The sequence below is a fragment of the Cydia amplana genome, chromosome 27 (assembly GCF_948474715.1).
Source record: "Cydia amplana chromosome 27, ilCydAmpl1.1, whole genome shotgun sequence".
NCBI lineage: Eukaryota > Metazoa > Arthropoda > Insecta > Lepidoptera > Tortricidae > Cydia > Cydia amplana.
Genome location: NC_086095.1, coordinates 2,188,343 through 2,204,228, shown reverse-complemented (window position 1 = coordinate 2,204,228; position 15,886 = coordinate 2,188,343). Strand labels below are relative to the sequence as shown.

The window sequence follows — 15,886 nt, the reverse complement described above, 5'->3', positions numbered from 1 at the left end:
GGATCGGATCCGCGGATCTTCCTATACATTTCGGATCCGTCGTGCAAACCCTACCTAGGGACAATGCCTTTTTGCTTTGAAAAGAGAGCAATGCAGTCTTCACCTGCAGGGTACAAATAGGTACCTATACAGGGTGCTTCCTGTAACAGGAGCAATAAATTAAACTGTAGGCTGTACTCCTCAAACTGACCAACATTTGTTCAGCAACTTTTGAAAATAACTCATGTTTTGATTTTTATTACACTTTTAAGTTTATTCTAAGACGCAATGTATTGCAAATTTTGTTATGTATAAAGCGTGACAAGCAACGTCAAATACACTGATATCAGCGTACATTGAAGGCAATATTTATTTTGTATGAAAAAGAGGAAGTCTAAAGGATTCATAATTTTTAAAAGTTGCTGAACAAATGTTGGTCGGTTTGAGGAGTACAGCCTTTAGTTTAATTTAACAGGAAGCACCCTGTATACTCTGGCACACCCAACATTGTCAGTAGAAAAAGTCAAAATAAAAAAAATTGTAGGCACAATGAGTTGACTTCCCATAGAAAATTTGAATTTGGCGCCTTTTCCTACTGTAGTGTGGAGTATGCTCCCCTCTCACTGTTCGTTACGTTACTATATAAGCATGTACCTAACAGACAATTTTATTAATGTATGTGTAATGTATGTATGTAATTAGACAGTATTATAACTACTTTTAAAATCAAATTTCTATCACACCTTATGTGTATTGCATGAATTCTATAGTAATTTAAATTGTATATTTTTAATGCGTTAATTATAAGATGTATTTTTTTTTAAAGATGTGTCCCGCCGTGTTTGTTGCCGGTCCCATATTGGGATACTCTCCTCCAATTGAGGGGGGATTTAAATCTTTTCGGTGCTGAGGTGTAGGGTTCAAGCCGGGTAACTTTATTTGACGTTCATAAGCGCATTGTAATTATGCCTACTTGAATAAACTATCTTTTTATCTTTATCTTTTTTTCTTTTATAATAAGCCTCTTACCGACAATAGTGGTTTCGCTTACACATCTCCCACATCACATGGCGATCCTGAGAAAGCAGGTGTGTCTGAGTATAGAACAATGCCTCTGGAATCCCCAGAACCTGGACCTGGCTTGCCCTGCTGGTGAGACTTACCTCTTGGACACTGTTCGCTTTGAAGAGGTAGCAGTGCAGCAGAGCCTCCTTCTCATTGAGGAGTATGTAGAACAGCTCGTCAGGTCTGCCTGGTACTTGGCTCGCCCTGCCGAAAGGTGGATAGGTTAGGCATGAGTTTATTAAGAAAAGGGACTACTTAATGCTTTTCCTCATCTCTATACAAACGTAGTTCATATTTTCCTATATATTAAGTTTTATTCACCCGGTTCGAAGGACCAAAAATGAAGTGGATTATGTATAGGTATGTATATTTATTTAAACACATATTTCTCGTTGTTTCTTTATTATTTGTATAAAATTCGTGCTTTTAGTACAAATCTAAATCAAAATGTCACATTATTTTTTATATGTCATTGTTTAAATCTAGAATAGTAGTTTATGCAACAGTGATATAATAAGGGTTCTTAAAATTCAAGGGTCGAAGTTACAAAACGAGACGTAGTCGAGTTTTGTAAAAAAAGACCCGAGAATTTTAAGAACCAATTATGAGCTGTTGCATACATTACTTTTTCTATGACAGCTGCAGCAAAAAAAAAAAAAATTATTTAAAAAAAATTGAGTTATTATTTAAAAAAAAAAGAGTTATTATTGTAAATGAAAACATACCTCTTTCAATCAAGATGATCGGAACTTGTATCTTTAAAAAAAATAAAGCAGTTGTATTATACTCATAAGATGACTGCTAGCAGTCATCTTATGAGCCTATAGACAAAGCATTCAAATGACATTGCTTTAGATATCACTGTCAGTCATTTAATTGACACATTTAAGTGCTGGAGTAGAAAAAATCAATAAACTAAATCGCAGAAGGTTTTAATACTGAACAAGTATGTTTACACAATTTTATCTACGTATATTGACCATAGCTATGCCCCTTTATTTGATTTCATTAGAGTTTATGATTATTTTAAGAGTTAGGAGCGAAAAACAAATTCCATACTCTTTAAACTCTCGTTATCAAACGACTTGCGACCCACTTCGGCTTCGCACGGGCTACCCTTTACAAAGTATACCTACACCTAAACCTTCCTCTAAGAATCACTCTATTGATAGGTGAAAACTGCATGAAAATCCGTTGAGTAGTTTTTGAGTTTATCGCGGACAAACAGACAGACGCGGCGGGGGACTTTGTTTTATAAGATGTAGGTATAGAAGGGGCATATCTGGGGTTCATAATATGTAGGTAGGTATGTACGTGGTATGTAGGTACATACATCAAATTGTATGTTCGATTACAATTTCATTTATGTTATTTTTGTAAGCTTCAATTTGTAAACATACCTACTCTGGTAAATAAACGATTTTGTATATTTATTTGCATTTTGTCTCAAATATAAAAGTACCTGATGATATCGACCAGCCTGTGAACGATAACTGGTTCAAAGTTCTCGTTGTAAGCCTTAAGGCAGCCATCTTCTATAGTTACGCTGAGCTACAACAAAAATATTTAAGACTTTATTTAAGGGGCTGATATTTGAATTTCGAGCGCTCAACATTTTAAAGTTTGCATGTCTTTGTGACAAAACATGTAGTTTTCTTTTTTTAAATTTGCATGACCTTTTGCACCATGTTTTAGCAAATAAATATCATTCTGATTCGATTTCGTGTGGCTTCCTCCAATTAACGAGTGTGGCCTGTAACCCGAGCAAAATAATTAAAACATGGATTGTACTCCTCAAACGATGACACTTTTGTTCAATAACTTTAAAAAAAATTGAAGTCTTTAAACTTCCTATTTTTCATACAAAATAAATATTATTTTCAATACGCCATTATCATTTTGATTGACGTTGCTAATTGCTTGTCTCGCCTTAAACATAACAAAATTCATAAATCATAATACATACCTACGTATTAAAAAAAACTTTAGTGTACTAAAAATCAAACCACAAGTTATTTTAAAAGTCGCTGAACAAATGTTTATTAGTTTTTACAGCCTACAGTTAAAATTTTTGCTCATAATACAGGCCACACCATATCTGCAGTATAGCCAGTATATCCACTATTTATCGCATTTAAATTCTACTAATAGAATTGAAAACGAGTGGTCAATACCACAAGATTCCCAATTTCTATTGTTCGTATTTCAAAAATACCAATTCGCCGTTTTGCACAGATTTTCGCACAGATAAATCAAGCGCTCGAAATTCAAAAATCGGCCCCCAGATTTCCGAAAATTGTTCAGGTCTGGACGGGCCTTTAAGTAGGTAACCTAATACCTAACCTGGCAAAAAAGACTACCGTAAAATGGGGTGAGTAGGCTTCGCGGGGACAGTTGGGTTATGAATGGGGAGAGGTTTGAAAGGGGGGTGAGATGGTTTTTTAAGGCTACTGCCACAAAAACAATGCATTCCAATTTAAATTGGAGCTATAGTAATACTCATAATAAAAAAAAAATCGATCCAACAATCTTCCAAAATCACCTTTGTATGAAAACCCAACTCACCCCAAATACGAGGGACTACGGGGTGAGGTGGGTTTTCCTGTTTATCGTCAAAGTTATGAAATGGAACTACCCAAAATAAAATAAAAACGAAAATACAAACTTCCGGAACACTTATTATATACACAATTCAGGTTGCATATGTTAAAGTAAAATGTTAACGAGGTTTGAATGTCAGTTTTGCACCTACTCACCCCATTTTACGGTAATGCTATAGATGGTCAAGCAAATCTTGTCAGTAGAAAAAGGCGCGAAATTCAAATTTTCTATGGGACGATATCCCTTCGCCCCTACATTTTTCAAATTTGCCGCCTTTTTCTACTGACAAGATTTGCTTGACCATCTATGGTTGGAATTTGACTTCAAGTCGCTACCTTGACAAAACAACTTTTGATTTTAATATTTAAGTCGGAAAATTCATCGTGCACGGTAGAGCACAAGTCAAGTTTGTACGTTCTCCTTTGGTTCTCCTCATGGTTTTAGCATTTTTCGAAAGTATTCTAAAATAAGAGACATTGGCTGTATTAGAATAAGCAGGTGAATATAGGCACTGGTTTTAACAAAAACCGCCAGCTTTCAACTTAGGAGAAAAAACTATTTTAAATAAACCTGAATACTGTTTTACTCACAAATTTGCTTCTCATCAATTATGCGCCCTACCTTTACCAGCGATCGAGATAAAGGGGATAGAGATGGAAATAGTCACGCATGCCGCATACGTCGTGTACACTAACGTAAATATGCACATCATTATTCGGAATAACTTTTGAAACAATTGAACCGACTTTATAAAGTATAAAAAGCCATTTATAAGGTTTTCATTAGCAACACGACTTTGCCAAATAATGCTTTACGAGAACAAATTCTTGAGTTACCTACTATTGAAATACAATACCAATGCCTTTGAAAATTTCTTTCGATTTCTGCAGTATTTAAAATTAGAGGCCAATTCAAAATTACATAGTGACATCAAACACAATAATTATAATTTTGCTGGTATCTGATGACCATACATGTATTGTATGTATGTATGTATGTATGTCACTTTATTGCACATAAACAGGTTTACATAAAATGGACAAAAACAAAACAAAAATAAGAATGTTATGTACAAAGGCGAACTTATCCCTAAAAGGGATCTCTTCCAGCTAACCTTGGGTATTGGTGCGATATTAGGTATCATTTTGATTTGTTAAACATATGAAGCTGAAAAACTGACCTTATCGTTAGTGCCACAAGTTCTAATTTCCTTCAACAACCACGGGAGCATGACAGTTGACAGGCGGCGGTCCGTGGCGGTGAAGCCAAGATACGTCACGGCTGTCAAACGAGTCTTCATGATTTCGTGGGTATTTGACAGGTATCGTGAACTCTTAGATGATTATTTAGCAAGCATCACGAAGGCTGTGGGTTAAGGCTGGAAAGAAAATAAAACTATTACTAAACTAGTGTAATAAGACTAATAAGATACCAAGGTAAATAAGCTGGGGGGAAAATATTTCTACGCTTAACTGACACTTTTTTGAGTAATTGTTGTGTAAAAAAGGTTCAGAAACTTTAAGGTACAATGTTAATACCTAAATTTATCTTCATCATCCCACAGTACGCTTAATAATGCTCACGCACGTAGAAAACTAAAATAAATACAATGTAATATTTTACTTTAATCATTGTCTAGTTTAATGTGATGGGGTAGGGACATGGACTGCCTGCTATAGTTAATTGGCCACTACATACTTAATTGACCACTCTCAACAATAAGGCTTCAATTGCCTTGTATCTTTCGAATTTGTTAGTGTAAGGCCTGAGTGGACGCTCGAGTTGGGCGTGCAGCGGGGCGGGGCGTGCGGCGTGCATGTTAAACAAATGCAAACGTATAGGAGCGGCCTTAGTGCACGCTGCTCACATCACTTGGGAGCTCGACGCCACGCTGCACGCCCCGCCGAACGCTCCGCTTCGAGCGTCCACTCAGGCCCACTTAGGATTAGGAGTGGCCAATAACTACGTAGTGGCCAATAACTATAGCAGACACCCTAGTCGAGTTTGGTTTGGTTGTCGTCTGAGACGCTATGAATAGTATAATAATAGTATAATAGTATTATAATCCTTGCATACCTACTACACAACACGATATAGGTAGGGAGGGATAGATTTGGTTATGATCGTAGGTTGCCAATGTTGCCATGGTTACGTACTAACAAACGTTGTTATGCAAAGTATGTACCTATAGTAGATGTAGGTATTTGCATTAAATTTCAACTTAATCCGATTACCGCCAATCAAGCGCATCTACATAACTACCTGTAGGTACCTATGGCTTACCGTAAGCGCAAATGGACATGCGTTCATGAAATAGGGACGTTTTACAACATTACAACTCTATTTTAATTCGACTTATTTCCATTTCTGTTATTATCTTATCTTTTTAAAAGAGTGATACGATACATTATATAGGTACCTACTTATAAACTTATATACTGAGCCTGTTTGGAAGTCTGGGCTTATTTAATAACACTGAGAAATACTTATTATAAACTACCATTATAAAGTAGGTATTCATATATTTAGTCTTAAATCTTATCGTGCAAAAGTAATGATTAACCCCGCGTGACGGCAAAAAAATCTTAGGAAAACTTGCAAAACTTGGCTGGTATACTTCTTAGTAGCTATACCTACTTTTCGACAGACATGTCATTTATTTCATTTCATTTATTTATTCTTAAACAATGCATTAAAAAACATAATTTGTTTCAAAGCTTGGTTACGTAAATGAAATGAAAATTTATGATTAGTGATTTTCCTCTTTGTAACAAAGAAATAGGAATCAATAAAATACCTAATACGTTCAATCATGAAATTAGAAAAATATTTTAATGTTCTCTTTAATTAAGTAATAAAACAGTGACACACATAAGTACCTGCCAATTAATTAATTACTTAATTGTTAATTAAGCTAAATATTACCAACCTTTAACGTGAGCCAATAACAATATAGAACAAATCACAGAAACTGTTCAAAACATGTTAATCCATTCACAAAATAAACATTAACAAACGAAATAAACGTGAAACCACAAACAAATCTTCAAATCAATAACTCTAACAATCTTTAACAAGAACTCCTCGATTTTATAACAACAACAATTTAAAGGCACGATTTTCCCACTTATTTCACTTACGTAATCATTTTAAAGCATATTTTTATTTGATTTCACACACGAAAACAGTATTGAATTTCAGTTTTCGTACTTCCAAAACAATAGATCGAAGGCTACTGAACTGAAAGTACTAAAACAGAAGGTGGAAAATTCTGTCCTCCTTGTCAGAAGCTTTGTTATAAACGCCATCTAGCCTTTAAATAAAACATTACGCTCTACGGCTCATAACCTACCTACACTTTTAAAAAATATTGCCATCTACCGATGAATAGCGGTACTAACTCTACAATCACATGTAAGTTGTTCTCGTTTGTAAGTTTCCTACAAAAATGGCGCTGTGATTAACGGAGCAATACGTTATCTAGCGGTGAATAGCAGAACTATGCCACACGTTTCTTACCATATATGTTAGTACAGACTGCCTCTACAAGATGGCGCTATAATCAAAGTTTCGTACCATACATATCGCATAAAAGATGGCGCTTTAATTATACCAAAAAATTATTACATTTTATTACTTTGTATTATAAAAACATAGTGGTTCAACCTAATTACATTTCATGTGTAGCATAAGCTTAAAAATCCACCTAGTTCCACAATTTATTTGATTGTAAAAATGTGGACGTTTGTATGTAGTGTATGCCTAGACGTTTTATATTTTTAATATCCTAATTAAATTAAGGTAGGCCTTTCACGCATTCCTCATTGTCTCATCAAAAGAGGGTACACGGTAACAGTAGTATGTCAATAACGACAAGTTTTTTCATTAATTGTGTCCAGTGTGTTAAGTTTAGTATGTTTGTACGAATAATATTGTTGTGATCAAAGGATTGTGTTAATCAGTGAAGGTTAGTAAAATAAATTAACTGTTATGTTATAATTTATAATATCTCTCAGTGATTTTCTGTGGTGTTCCAAGATCTTGAACGGAAGACCAGCTTCTCCATACAAACGTATTAGTCCCCATTATTCTCTCTGGATATCAGGTAGGCATGATAGAAAATTTTCTTACGCATTTTCAATATTTGATGTATTAAAGTATTAAGTAATAAGAGTTAAAGTTAGACCAGGTTAGGCAGGGATTTTAATAGCCCAGCCCAGACCGTGCAAGTATTATTTTAAACGTCAAACTTCTATGATATTATGACGTTAATAACACTTGCACGGTCTGGGCCACGGGTCTGGGCTATCAAAATCGCTGCCAACTTAGCTTGGTCTAACTCTAGGAGCTTTTAAAATGTGTACGTATTTCATTCGTTTTTTACTCCTAACTTGTAGGTACAATCAATTTAAAAGTGGAAAAATTAATGTCTTGGGTGTGACTTCACCACAAACTACTATAAGAAAAGATATACCTACTACCTTCACCCAATCGGTCGCAGACGTTTCTGTTTGTTAAATATTTAATTTGTAGTGTACAATAGCTACATATGGTTAATATACTGTACCTACTTAGTACCTACGTACTTTTAATAAATTGTGCAAAAAAATATATTTAGGGAGGAAAAGGGAGGGTCGTCCACTATCGTATTCAGTTAACGCCATCTTGCAGGTCATGCCAGACGACTTGTCCAGCTCCGTGTCCAGCAGCTGGCGTGGCTTGAAGCTGGTCACCGGCACCGGCTCCAGCTGCGACGCTGACGTGTCCACTTTGGACCCTGAGCGGTAAGAGAATGTTCCCGAATGCTCAAGTGGACGAAAATCCGTCGAACGACCACCATAGTCACCATACAACAAATTAATGCAAACTTCAAACTTCAACTTCAAACTTCAACATTTATGCAGCAAATAGGCCACAAGGGCACTTTTACACGTCAACAATTTACATACAAGCAAAAAAAAATACATCAACAATTATAAAATACAACTAACTGCTACAATTTGACCCACATTGATCTGTAATAACACACGTCTGATACTGAGTCGCTACGACCCAAATTGGGTTAGTATCACACGTGTGATACTAGGGCGCTTCACGGGTTTAGTATAGGTAGGGGAGAACGAGGTGAAGAAAAACAGTAAGTTGAAACAACGTCAGTTTTACGGGATTTATAATCGTCTTGAGGCAAGGATGTATATTGAGGGTCCAGCGGACGGTGGGACGCAGCTAAACATTTATTTATTTAAACTTTATTGCACAAAATACAAATAGGGCACAGGCATTCTCTACCAGTCAACCATAGGGCTAAACAGAGATGTAATAAAAATGGTGCGAGAAGAAAAGTAAGAGAATTTAATTAGGAACTATTGCAGATCGTTTTTTCCCGCTTGATAACACTTATTGATGTCCCAAAATTGACATATATTGTTTCAACCTTCTCTTTCTACCTCTGTTTTAACTCACCTCGGTGTCTCCTTCCTCTCGCGTCGCATTATGGTCCTTAAGACACTTCCTTGAGGGCTTAATTTAAAAAACATAAATGTTTTTACCGTAATTTTATTATGGAAATCTGTTGCAGTGTCCCGCGCACTATTAACTTTCATATTGTCTACAGAAAAGACGCCGGTTTCCTCGAACGTTTTTGACCCAACTATCCTATGATTTTAACCTCAAGATTGTTATTAACTATGTACTTACTTATCACTAAAGGATTTCAGCCTCCTCAGTGTTACAAAAGGCCGAACAACGCGGGGCACGGCCGTACCCCCGCCAAGACGAGTGAAAGGGCAAAAGGCAGTGCCTATCTTTTCTCGGCACGTTTCGTATTTTCGAACCCTAGTTTCCGTTTAATCTCTACTTGCAAGGTTTCACTCATTTTCAGCCGACCTTCTGAGTTTGGCCTGACGTCATTGCGGCTTAGGCCCCAGGGTCAAACTGTCAAAATTAATCCTACCCGTTTTGACATTAAACTTTACCCTCTGACACTCTGACACCAATTTCTCGATTCGAATTTCATTCGAATTCGACTAAATTTACATTTCAGTAATAAGGTTAATGTTTTAACATTGTTTCTAAGTACAAAGGATACACCTCATTATTTTAATTACCTAGCTAAACTCCACCGTAACAGTCAGCATGAGGATAAATATACTTCATGAGGTAAAATAATTAAATAATCTCAATTAACATGATTATTTACTCGGTATGTATGTAATGTATGTACAGTTGGTGCCCTAAAAAAGTATTCAGTTTTCTACACAGCTGACTATGGCGACGTCGGTACTTAAGTATGATAATACTACCTATTACTTATTCTGTGCTGTGTTGAGGAACTTACTGTACTTGGAAACTTTACCATATATGAGTTTTTCATCTGTTTACTCACAACACAACTGATAAACAGTAACCAGTCAGTACCCAGCGAGACGCCATCGCGACCGCCCGTCGGCCATTTTTAAAAAGTTTACCGCGCGTATTTTCCTTTTGTAAAAGTTTGTTATTCTTGTATGTTGCGTTATATAAATATGCATTGTGTTAATTATACGGTATAGTGTTTTGGTGAATACAAAAGGCATGTGATGATTCAGCTTGAATTGTTTTAATTAAAAAAATTGTGTATTGTTGTATTTTTTGTTAATGTTGAAATTGAAAAAGTAGCAAATTGTTGACATTTTCGTCATTTTTTTGTGTCCAGCCATGGTCCAACCAATTTATACTTTTTTTAGTATATTGGTTGGAGTCTGCCCTTGCAAATATATTTAGTTTAGTTTCCATGTGAATTTTCCGGCATTTGCCTTTGAATAAAACGTGTAAAAATTAAGTTTAAAACTCTGAAAATTAAATTTAAAAAGTACAGTTTTGCATCAAATTAATTTAAATTACTCCTCTATTAGTTTGATATGATATCGACGATAAAGCAGTGTTGGTGAATGGTGTTTATATAAAAAGAATTACAAACACGTTCGTTGGTAATGTTTGTAAACAACTCAACGTGTAACAGCAGAAGCTTTATGTAACTGGGTTTTTCATAACATTATTCACTCCTTTCTTACATGACAAACGGAGGAAGTATTACAATTGTATGCATCTATATCTATGCTATGTATCTACATGCTGAGATGGGGCCATTTCGTGACACTTTATTTTTCACTTTGTTATTTCTATGTATGTCTTTTGTCTGTGTGTTTACGAATAAAAAACTATTCTATTATATATGGGGCATTATCTATGAAGGGGAAGGGATATTTGTTGATGGCGCTTACGCCGCACAGCGTCGCGCGGCATTGTATTTATATCGGAGCATCGTTAATAATAGCGTAACCGCCGTCGACAATAAGGTCCCTTTTCATAGATAACGTCACATATAAGAAAATTTTGAATTTTAGAGATTTATCTATATTATTTACTGACGCGTATCTGAAGCAGATCCGTCACACTGTCCCCCCAGCGATACCTGGGTCGACCCACCAGAGGGCTACCAGTCCCAAGAACGCCCTCATGAACCCCGATCCTCTGCCATTTGCAGGCAGGAAGTTGGGCAGGATCGGGACAGGTGGCACGCTCTCGTTTCGGAGGCCAAGACTTTTTGAATCATTGAGCCAAAATAGTTAGTTAAATAAAAAAAAAAGTTTTTTCACAAATCTTGCTTACAACTAAAATTTACATATATTCTTCTGCCAAACCACAGAGTGGTTTGTTGGCAGACGAGGCTCCTTTGTTTATGTATTTAAGCTAGGTAGTTGATGTAACTTAAACTTAGGTATCTACTTAACCCTTTACCATTTACCGCATGCGCAGCCCTATATGGCAGTAATGTTAGTTATCTGTAAATTAATATTAGGAAAAGTTATCCGGAATATCAGATACTTTTGGCGCGTTGTTTCATCCGCTACTAATGATGTTGACTGTACAACCAGGAGGTAGATTCTAATTTAAAAATTAGTTATGGTTTTAAACTGGTTTTGATACGACGTTGACGATAAAGGTGGCGCTCATCTCACGCACGACTTTCACTTCATTTAGCGTACACCAATCAAGGTGAGCGATTTCTAAGGTCGTATCAAAATAATAACAAAACCGTATCAAATTGCTATTGTTGCTAAATCTAAATAGGGTGCGATTTATAAGGTCGTATCAAAATAAGATCAAAACGGTAGGTATCAAGTTGCTAAATCTGAATTGGACGGGACCCATTAATGAGAATAGATAGTCAAGTACTACATACATCCATTTTATATTATATACATTTAGCAAAAGTAACTGTCCTATCCAACAGGACACTAGTTCGATCTTACAATGTACCAAAGAGATTATACAAAAAATGCAAAATTTATCCATGAAATTTTCTCGGTATTTTTTTCTGCACGTTTATTGCCATACCTTCTCTTGTCTTGTTTTTTATCCCAAGCAGAGCCGCGGGCGACACGATATTTTCATTAAAAAAACCGGCCAAGTGCGAGTCGGACTCGCGCTCCAAGGGTTCCGTACATTAAGTCCGACTCACGCTTGCCTGCACATTTCTAATAGGTTTTCCTGTCATCTATAGTTAAAGAACTATTTTGTGTAGTGTACCTATTTTTTCCAAAATGTTAGACTCAGTAGTTTCGGAGATAAAGGGGGGGAATGGTCGGACAGACAGACAGACGCACGAGTGATCTTATATGGGTACCGTTTTCTCCTTTTGAGGTACGGAACCCTAATATAAATTACACTAAGTTTTCAACCACAAAGAATTCACATATAGATCCATATCATATCATTTAACTTATTAACCTACCGTCGCGAGCAACTGAAACAAGTCACTTAGTATGAAAAACTAAACGCAAAGTAATCCGCTTCCATTGCTCCCAAGTATAGGTACTTAAGGCAACTAGGTATGTAACTTGTTTCTAACATGCTAAAAGTCTTGTTGCCCGAAGACAATGGATGATTAAATTAATGGCATATTTATTCCGACACGGTGATTTCATTAGCCAGGAAAATTATGTAAGTAATGTGTGCAGCGTGCATCAGGGATGTTGCGGATGCCGATTTTTTGACATCCGCGTCAAGATAGGTACATAAAAAACGTCAAATATTACATTTTAGTAATTTTTATTTAAAAAAACCGGCCAAGTGCGAGTCGGACTCGCGTTCCAAGGGTTCCGTCCCACCCTTTAAGTATTAAGTCCCATTAAGTCCCACTCACGCTTGACTGCTAATTTCTAATAGTTTTTTTGGCTAATAACTAAATTACCCAGCAGTCTAGCACTTACGCCGATGCTAAAAGACGTTCCTGTACCGACCTGTTTCACATCCGCATCCGCATTAAATCCGCATCGATTTTATGCGGATGCGGATGCAGATGCGGATGTTGAAAATAATGCGGAAGTTCCGCGGTTGCGGATGCGGATGCGGATATTCGCAACATCCCTGGTGTGCATATAGTGCATACGACGTTGTGTAATGTAATACTACCGTACAGAAAGCACACTTCCTACAAAACAGAAGTTTGACAGCGATTCAGGGACGAATCATGATATCCCTCTCTAACTTATGGCACTATCCCTTTCGGCTATTTAGGGTTGTCTAAACTCAAGTAGGTAATTATCTTATCTGTGTTCGTGCACGCAAAGGGACGTCAAGTTGTGTCAACCCTAATAATTGCTCGGAGCAATGCTGAGCCGAACGGAGCCGAGTTTGCCCGAAGTCAGGAGTGTTTCCCCGCTGGTGTGAGGCGCGTATTCCAAGTTGTAGGGAACTGTATAAATTTATAGGAACAAGTATATAATTTTTGAAATATGGTGCAAAAAAGTATAGACACGTTGTTTGAATTAAGACTTCGTACTTTTCTCTATGGGCTCCCGACTGAATATAATGACTTCATAACGAAACGCTTTAGTGAACTATAATAGGTAAATTTGACCGCGTGAAGGAGACAAAACCAAAGGAGAGTACTAATACAAAAGACGTCAACGAGCTTCTTTTCAATGATGTACCGTTATACTGGAAGAGATCCCTCAGAGGGATAAGTTCGCCTTTGTACTTCTTGCTAAGTTTATGTAATTTTTATTGTCTTTGTAGAATAAAAGAGTTTGCTACTACTGGATGATTTTGGGGTCGTGACTATGAAATATAAATATTATGAATATATTAAAATTGCCCAACGAGACTAACCACTAAATCGCGAAAATAAATATTATACAGACTGGCATCCAGGAATCTGTCTCTGTCTCTCTAATTACGACTTCATTGGAGTAAAAGAGAAAGATTCCCGCAATTTTCGAATTTCGGTTTTCGCGGTAGCCACTCAGAGATATAATCTAATGCGACAATAACTCCGTCTGTCTGACTGACTGTTACCTCTTCAAGCTTAAAACGCTGAATAGGGTATTTGACTGTATTTAAAATAAATTATTTTAGACCATGCCTGAAATGAAGCACCAAAAGATTAAAGAGAAACGTAGACTGCAGTTATTTTTAGACACAATTTCTATTTTACAATTTTTACAACCTGTATACAACTATAAAGAGTAGGTTATTGATTGTGACGTCACATGCTAGTGTTTCATATAAATTCCATAGTAGCAAAATCGTTTTGACAGTTCGAAAAAAGAAACTGATTTGACTAGTATAATTGAATAGTATAGTCAAATACCCTATTGTGAGCTGAACCAATTGAAGGGGATATCTACACCAACTGTCAAGTGTAGGAAAAATACCGGTTTTATCTGGTTACTCGTGCGATAGCGATAGCTAATCGATTGGATTAGGTTGCATCAATAAGCATAATAGGTTAGGCAGCCTTCTCAAAGTGTGCTCCGCGGATCCCTGGGGCTCCGCAAAGCCTCTATGGGGGCTCCGCGAGAAAAAACTAAAACACAAACAAGTGCGATTCAGACTCACCCACCGAGGTTTCCGTACTTTTTATTATTTTTTGTTATAGCGTAAAAAGAAATACATCATCTGTGAAAATTTCAACTGCATATTAGCTATCACGGTTCATGAGATACAGCCTGGTGTCAGACAGACGGACAGTGGAGTAAAACTAAAGCCACAAAGTACTATAACATTCTCTTACAAATAAGAGTTCGTTGACCGGTTCTAACTGGTACAGACCGGTTCAATCCAGTTATGTGCGCCATTTTGGAAGTTCACCGGCTTGGTATAACAAAGGTAGACTTTTTTCCTTGTGAGCGCGCATAAAATATATCCTTCCCCGCATTATCACTGCCTTTTGCCACGGCACATGGGAGCCTGGGGTCCGCTTGGCAACTAATCCCGAGAATTGGCGTAGGCACTAGATTTTACGTTTATTTAACCACATGAGCATATTTTAATTACCCGGTTTCCACGTAATTAAATATTAACGGTTGACCTTTAAACTATTTTTAAACGCCGTTAATATTGTCCACACTGTAACTGACAATTATGTACCTTACCGTAACGGCATAAGGTCCAAAATGGCCAGTTAAATGTAGTTGTTAGTAACAGAGACTAGTAAATATTCAAGACGGGCAACCTCCATACAACACCGCGTTCCACGTGTGTCAATTTTGAATTTTTCCATTTACTTATAACTGTTATAAATATAAAAATGGAAAAGTATAAGACGTAAGTATAACACTTGACAAATTGCGTATTTTTAGAAACAACATATCTTTAGCTTTTGAGATGCGACAAATTTTTAAGATGCTTTTTATACCTAATATAGTTAAAGAAAGTCAAGTCAAGAAATCAGGTTTCGCATCGAAAAAGTTACTACAGAAAGACCTCAATATTGTTAATTAATAGTATAAATAAATATTAAATAAACATTGACTATTCTCGTGATGTTGTATGGGCATTGTCAGTCTTATTTATTTACTAGAGTCTGATAACAACAATTACAGCAAAGGAAACTGCTAATAAAGGAGTCAGGAACATACAAACAAACATGATTGTTGAAAGCACGGTGAACTGATCGTAAGTGAACCGTATTGTAAGGGCATAAGGTCGAACGGTGGTCGTTGTCTATTGTTTCATATTGCCACAGTATTAGTTATAAGGATTAGCTCTTCTTAACATGATTATTACATTAAATAGATCGATAGGAAGCGCTGGTGGCCTAGCGGTAAGAGCCTGCGACTTGCAATCCGGAGGTCGCGGATTCAAACCCCGGCTAGTACCAAAGAGTTTTTCGGAACTTATGTACGAAATATCATTTGATATATACCAGTCGCTTTTCGGCGATCGTGAGGAAACCGGACTATAATCCCTATAA

The 15,886-nt window shown here is 36.6% G+C and overlaps 2 protein-coding genes across 3 annotated transcripts in view; one reads left to right on the top strand and one right to left on the bottom strand.

Moving 5' to 3' along the window:
- LOC134660464 (TBC1 domain family member 1) overlaps positions 1–4,960 on the bottom strand; it is a 71,087-nt gene extending 66,127 nt beyond the window's left edge. For both annotated transcript variants that reach the window (XM_063516214.1, XM_063516215.1), the window contains exons 1-3: positions 4,826–4,960; positions 2,507–2,595; positions 1,143–1,248 (exon numbers count right to left, since the gene is read on the bottom strand). In XM_063516214.1, coding sequence (XP_063372284.1) covers positions 1,143–1,248; positions 2,507–2,595; positions 4,826–4,945 — 315 coding nt within the window. In that variant the 5' untranslated portion in view covers positions 4,946–4,960. The remainder of the gene's footprint in view (positions 1–1,142; positions 1,249–2,506; positions 2,596–4,825) is intronic.
- The window catches only part of LOC134660483 (acidic fibroblast growth factor intracellular-binding protein), a 92,230-nt gene extending 84,527 nt beyond the window's left edge, over positions 1–7,703 (top strand). The window contains exon 12 of the mRNA XM_063516250.1: positions 7,694–7,703. Coding sequence (XP_063372320.1) covers positions 7,694–7,695 — 2 coding nt within the window. The 3' untranslated portion in view covers positions 7,696–7,703. The remainder of the gene's footprint in view (positions 1–7,693) is intronic.
- Positions 7,704–15,886: the final 8,183 nt, after the last annotated feature.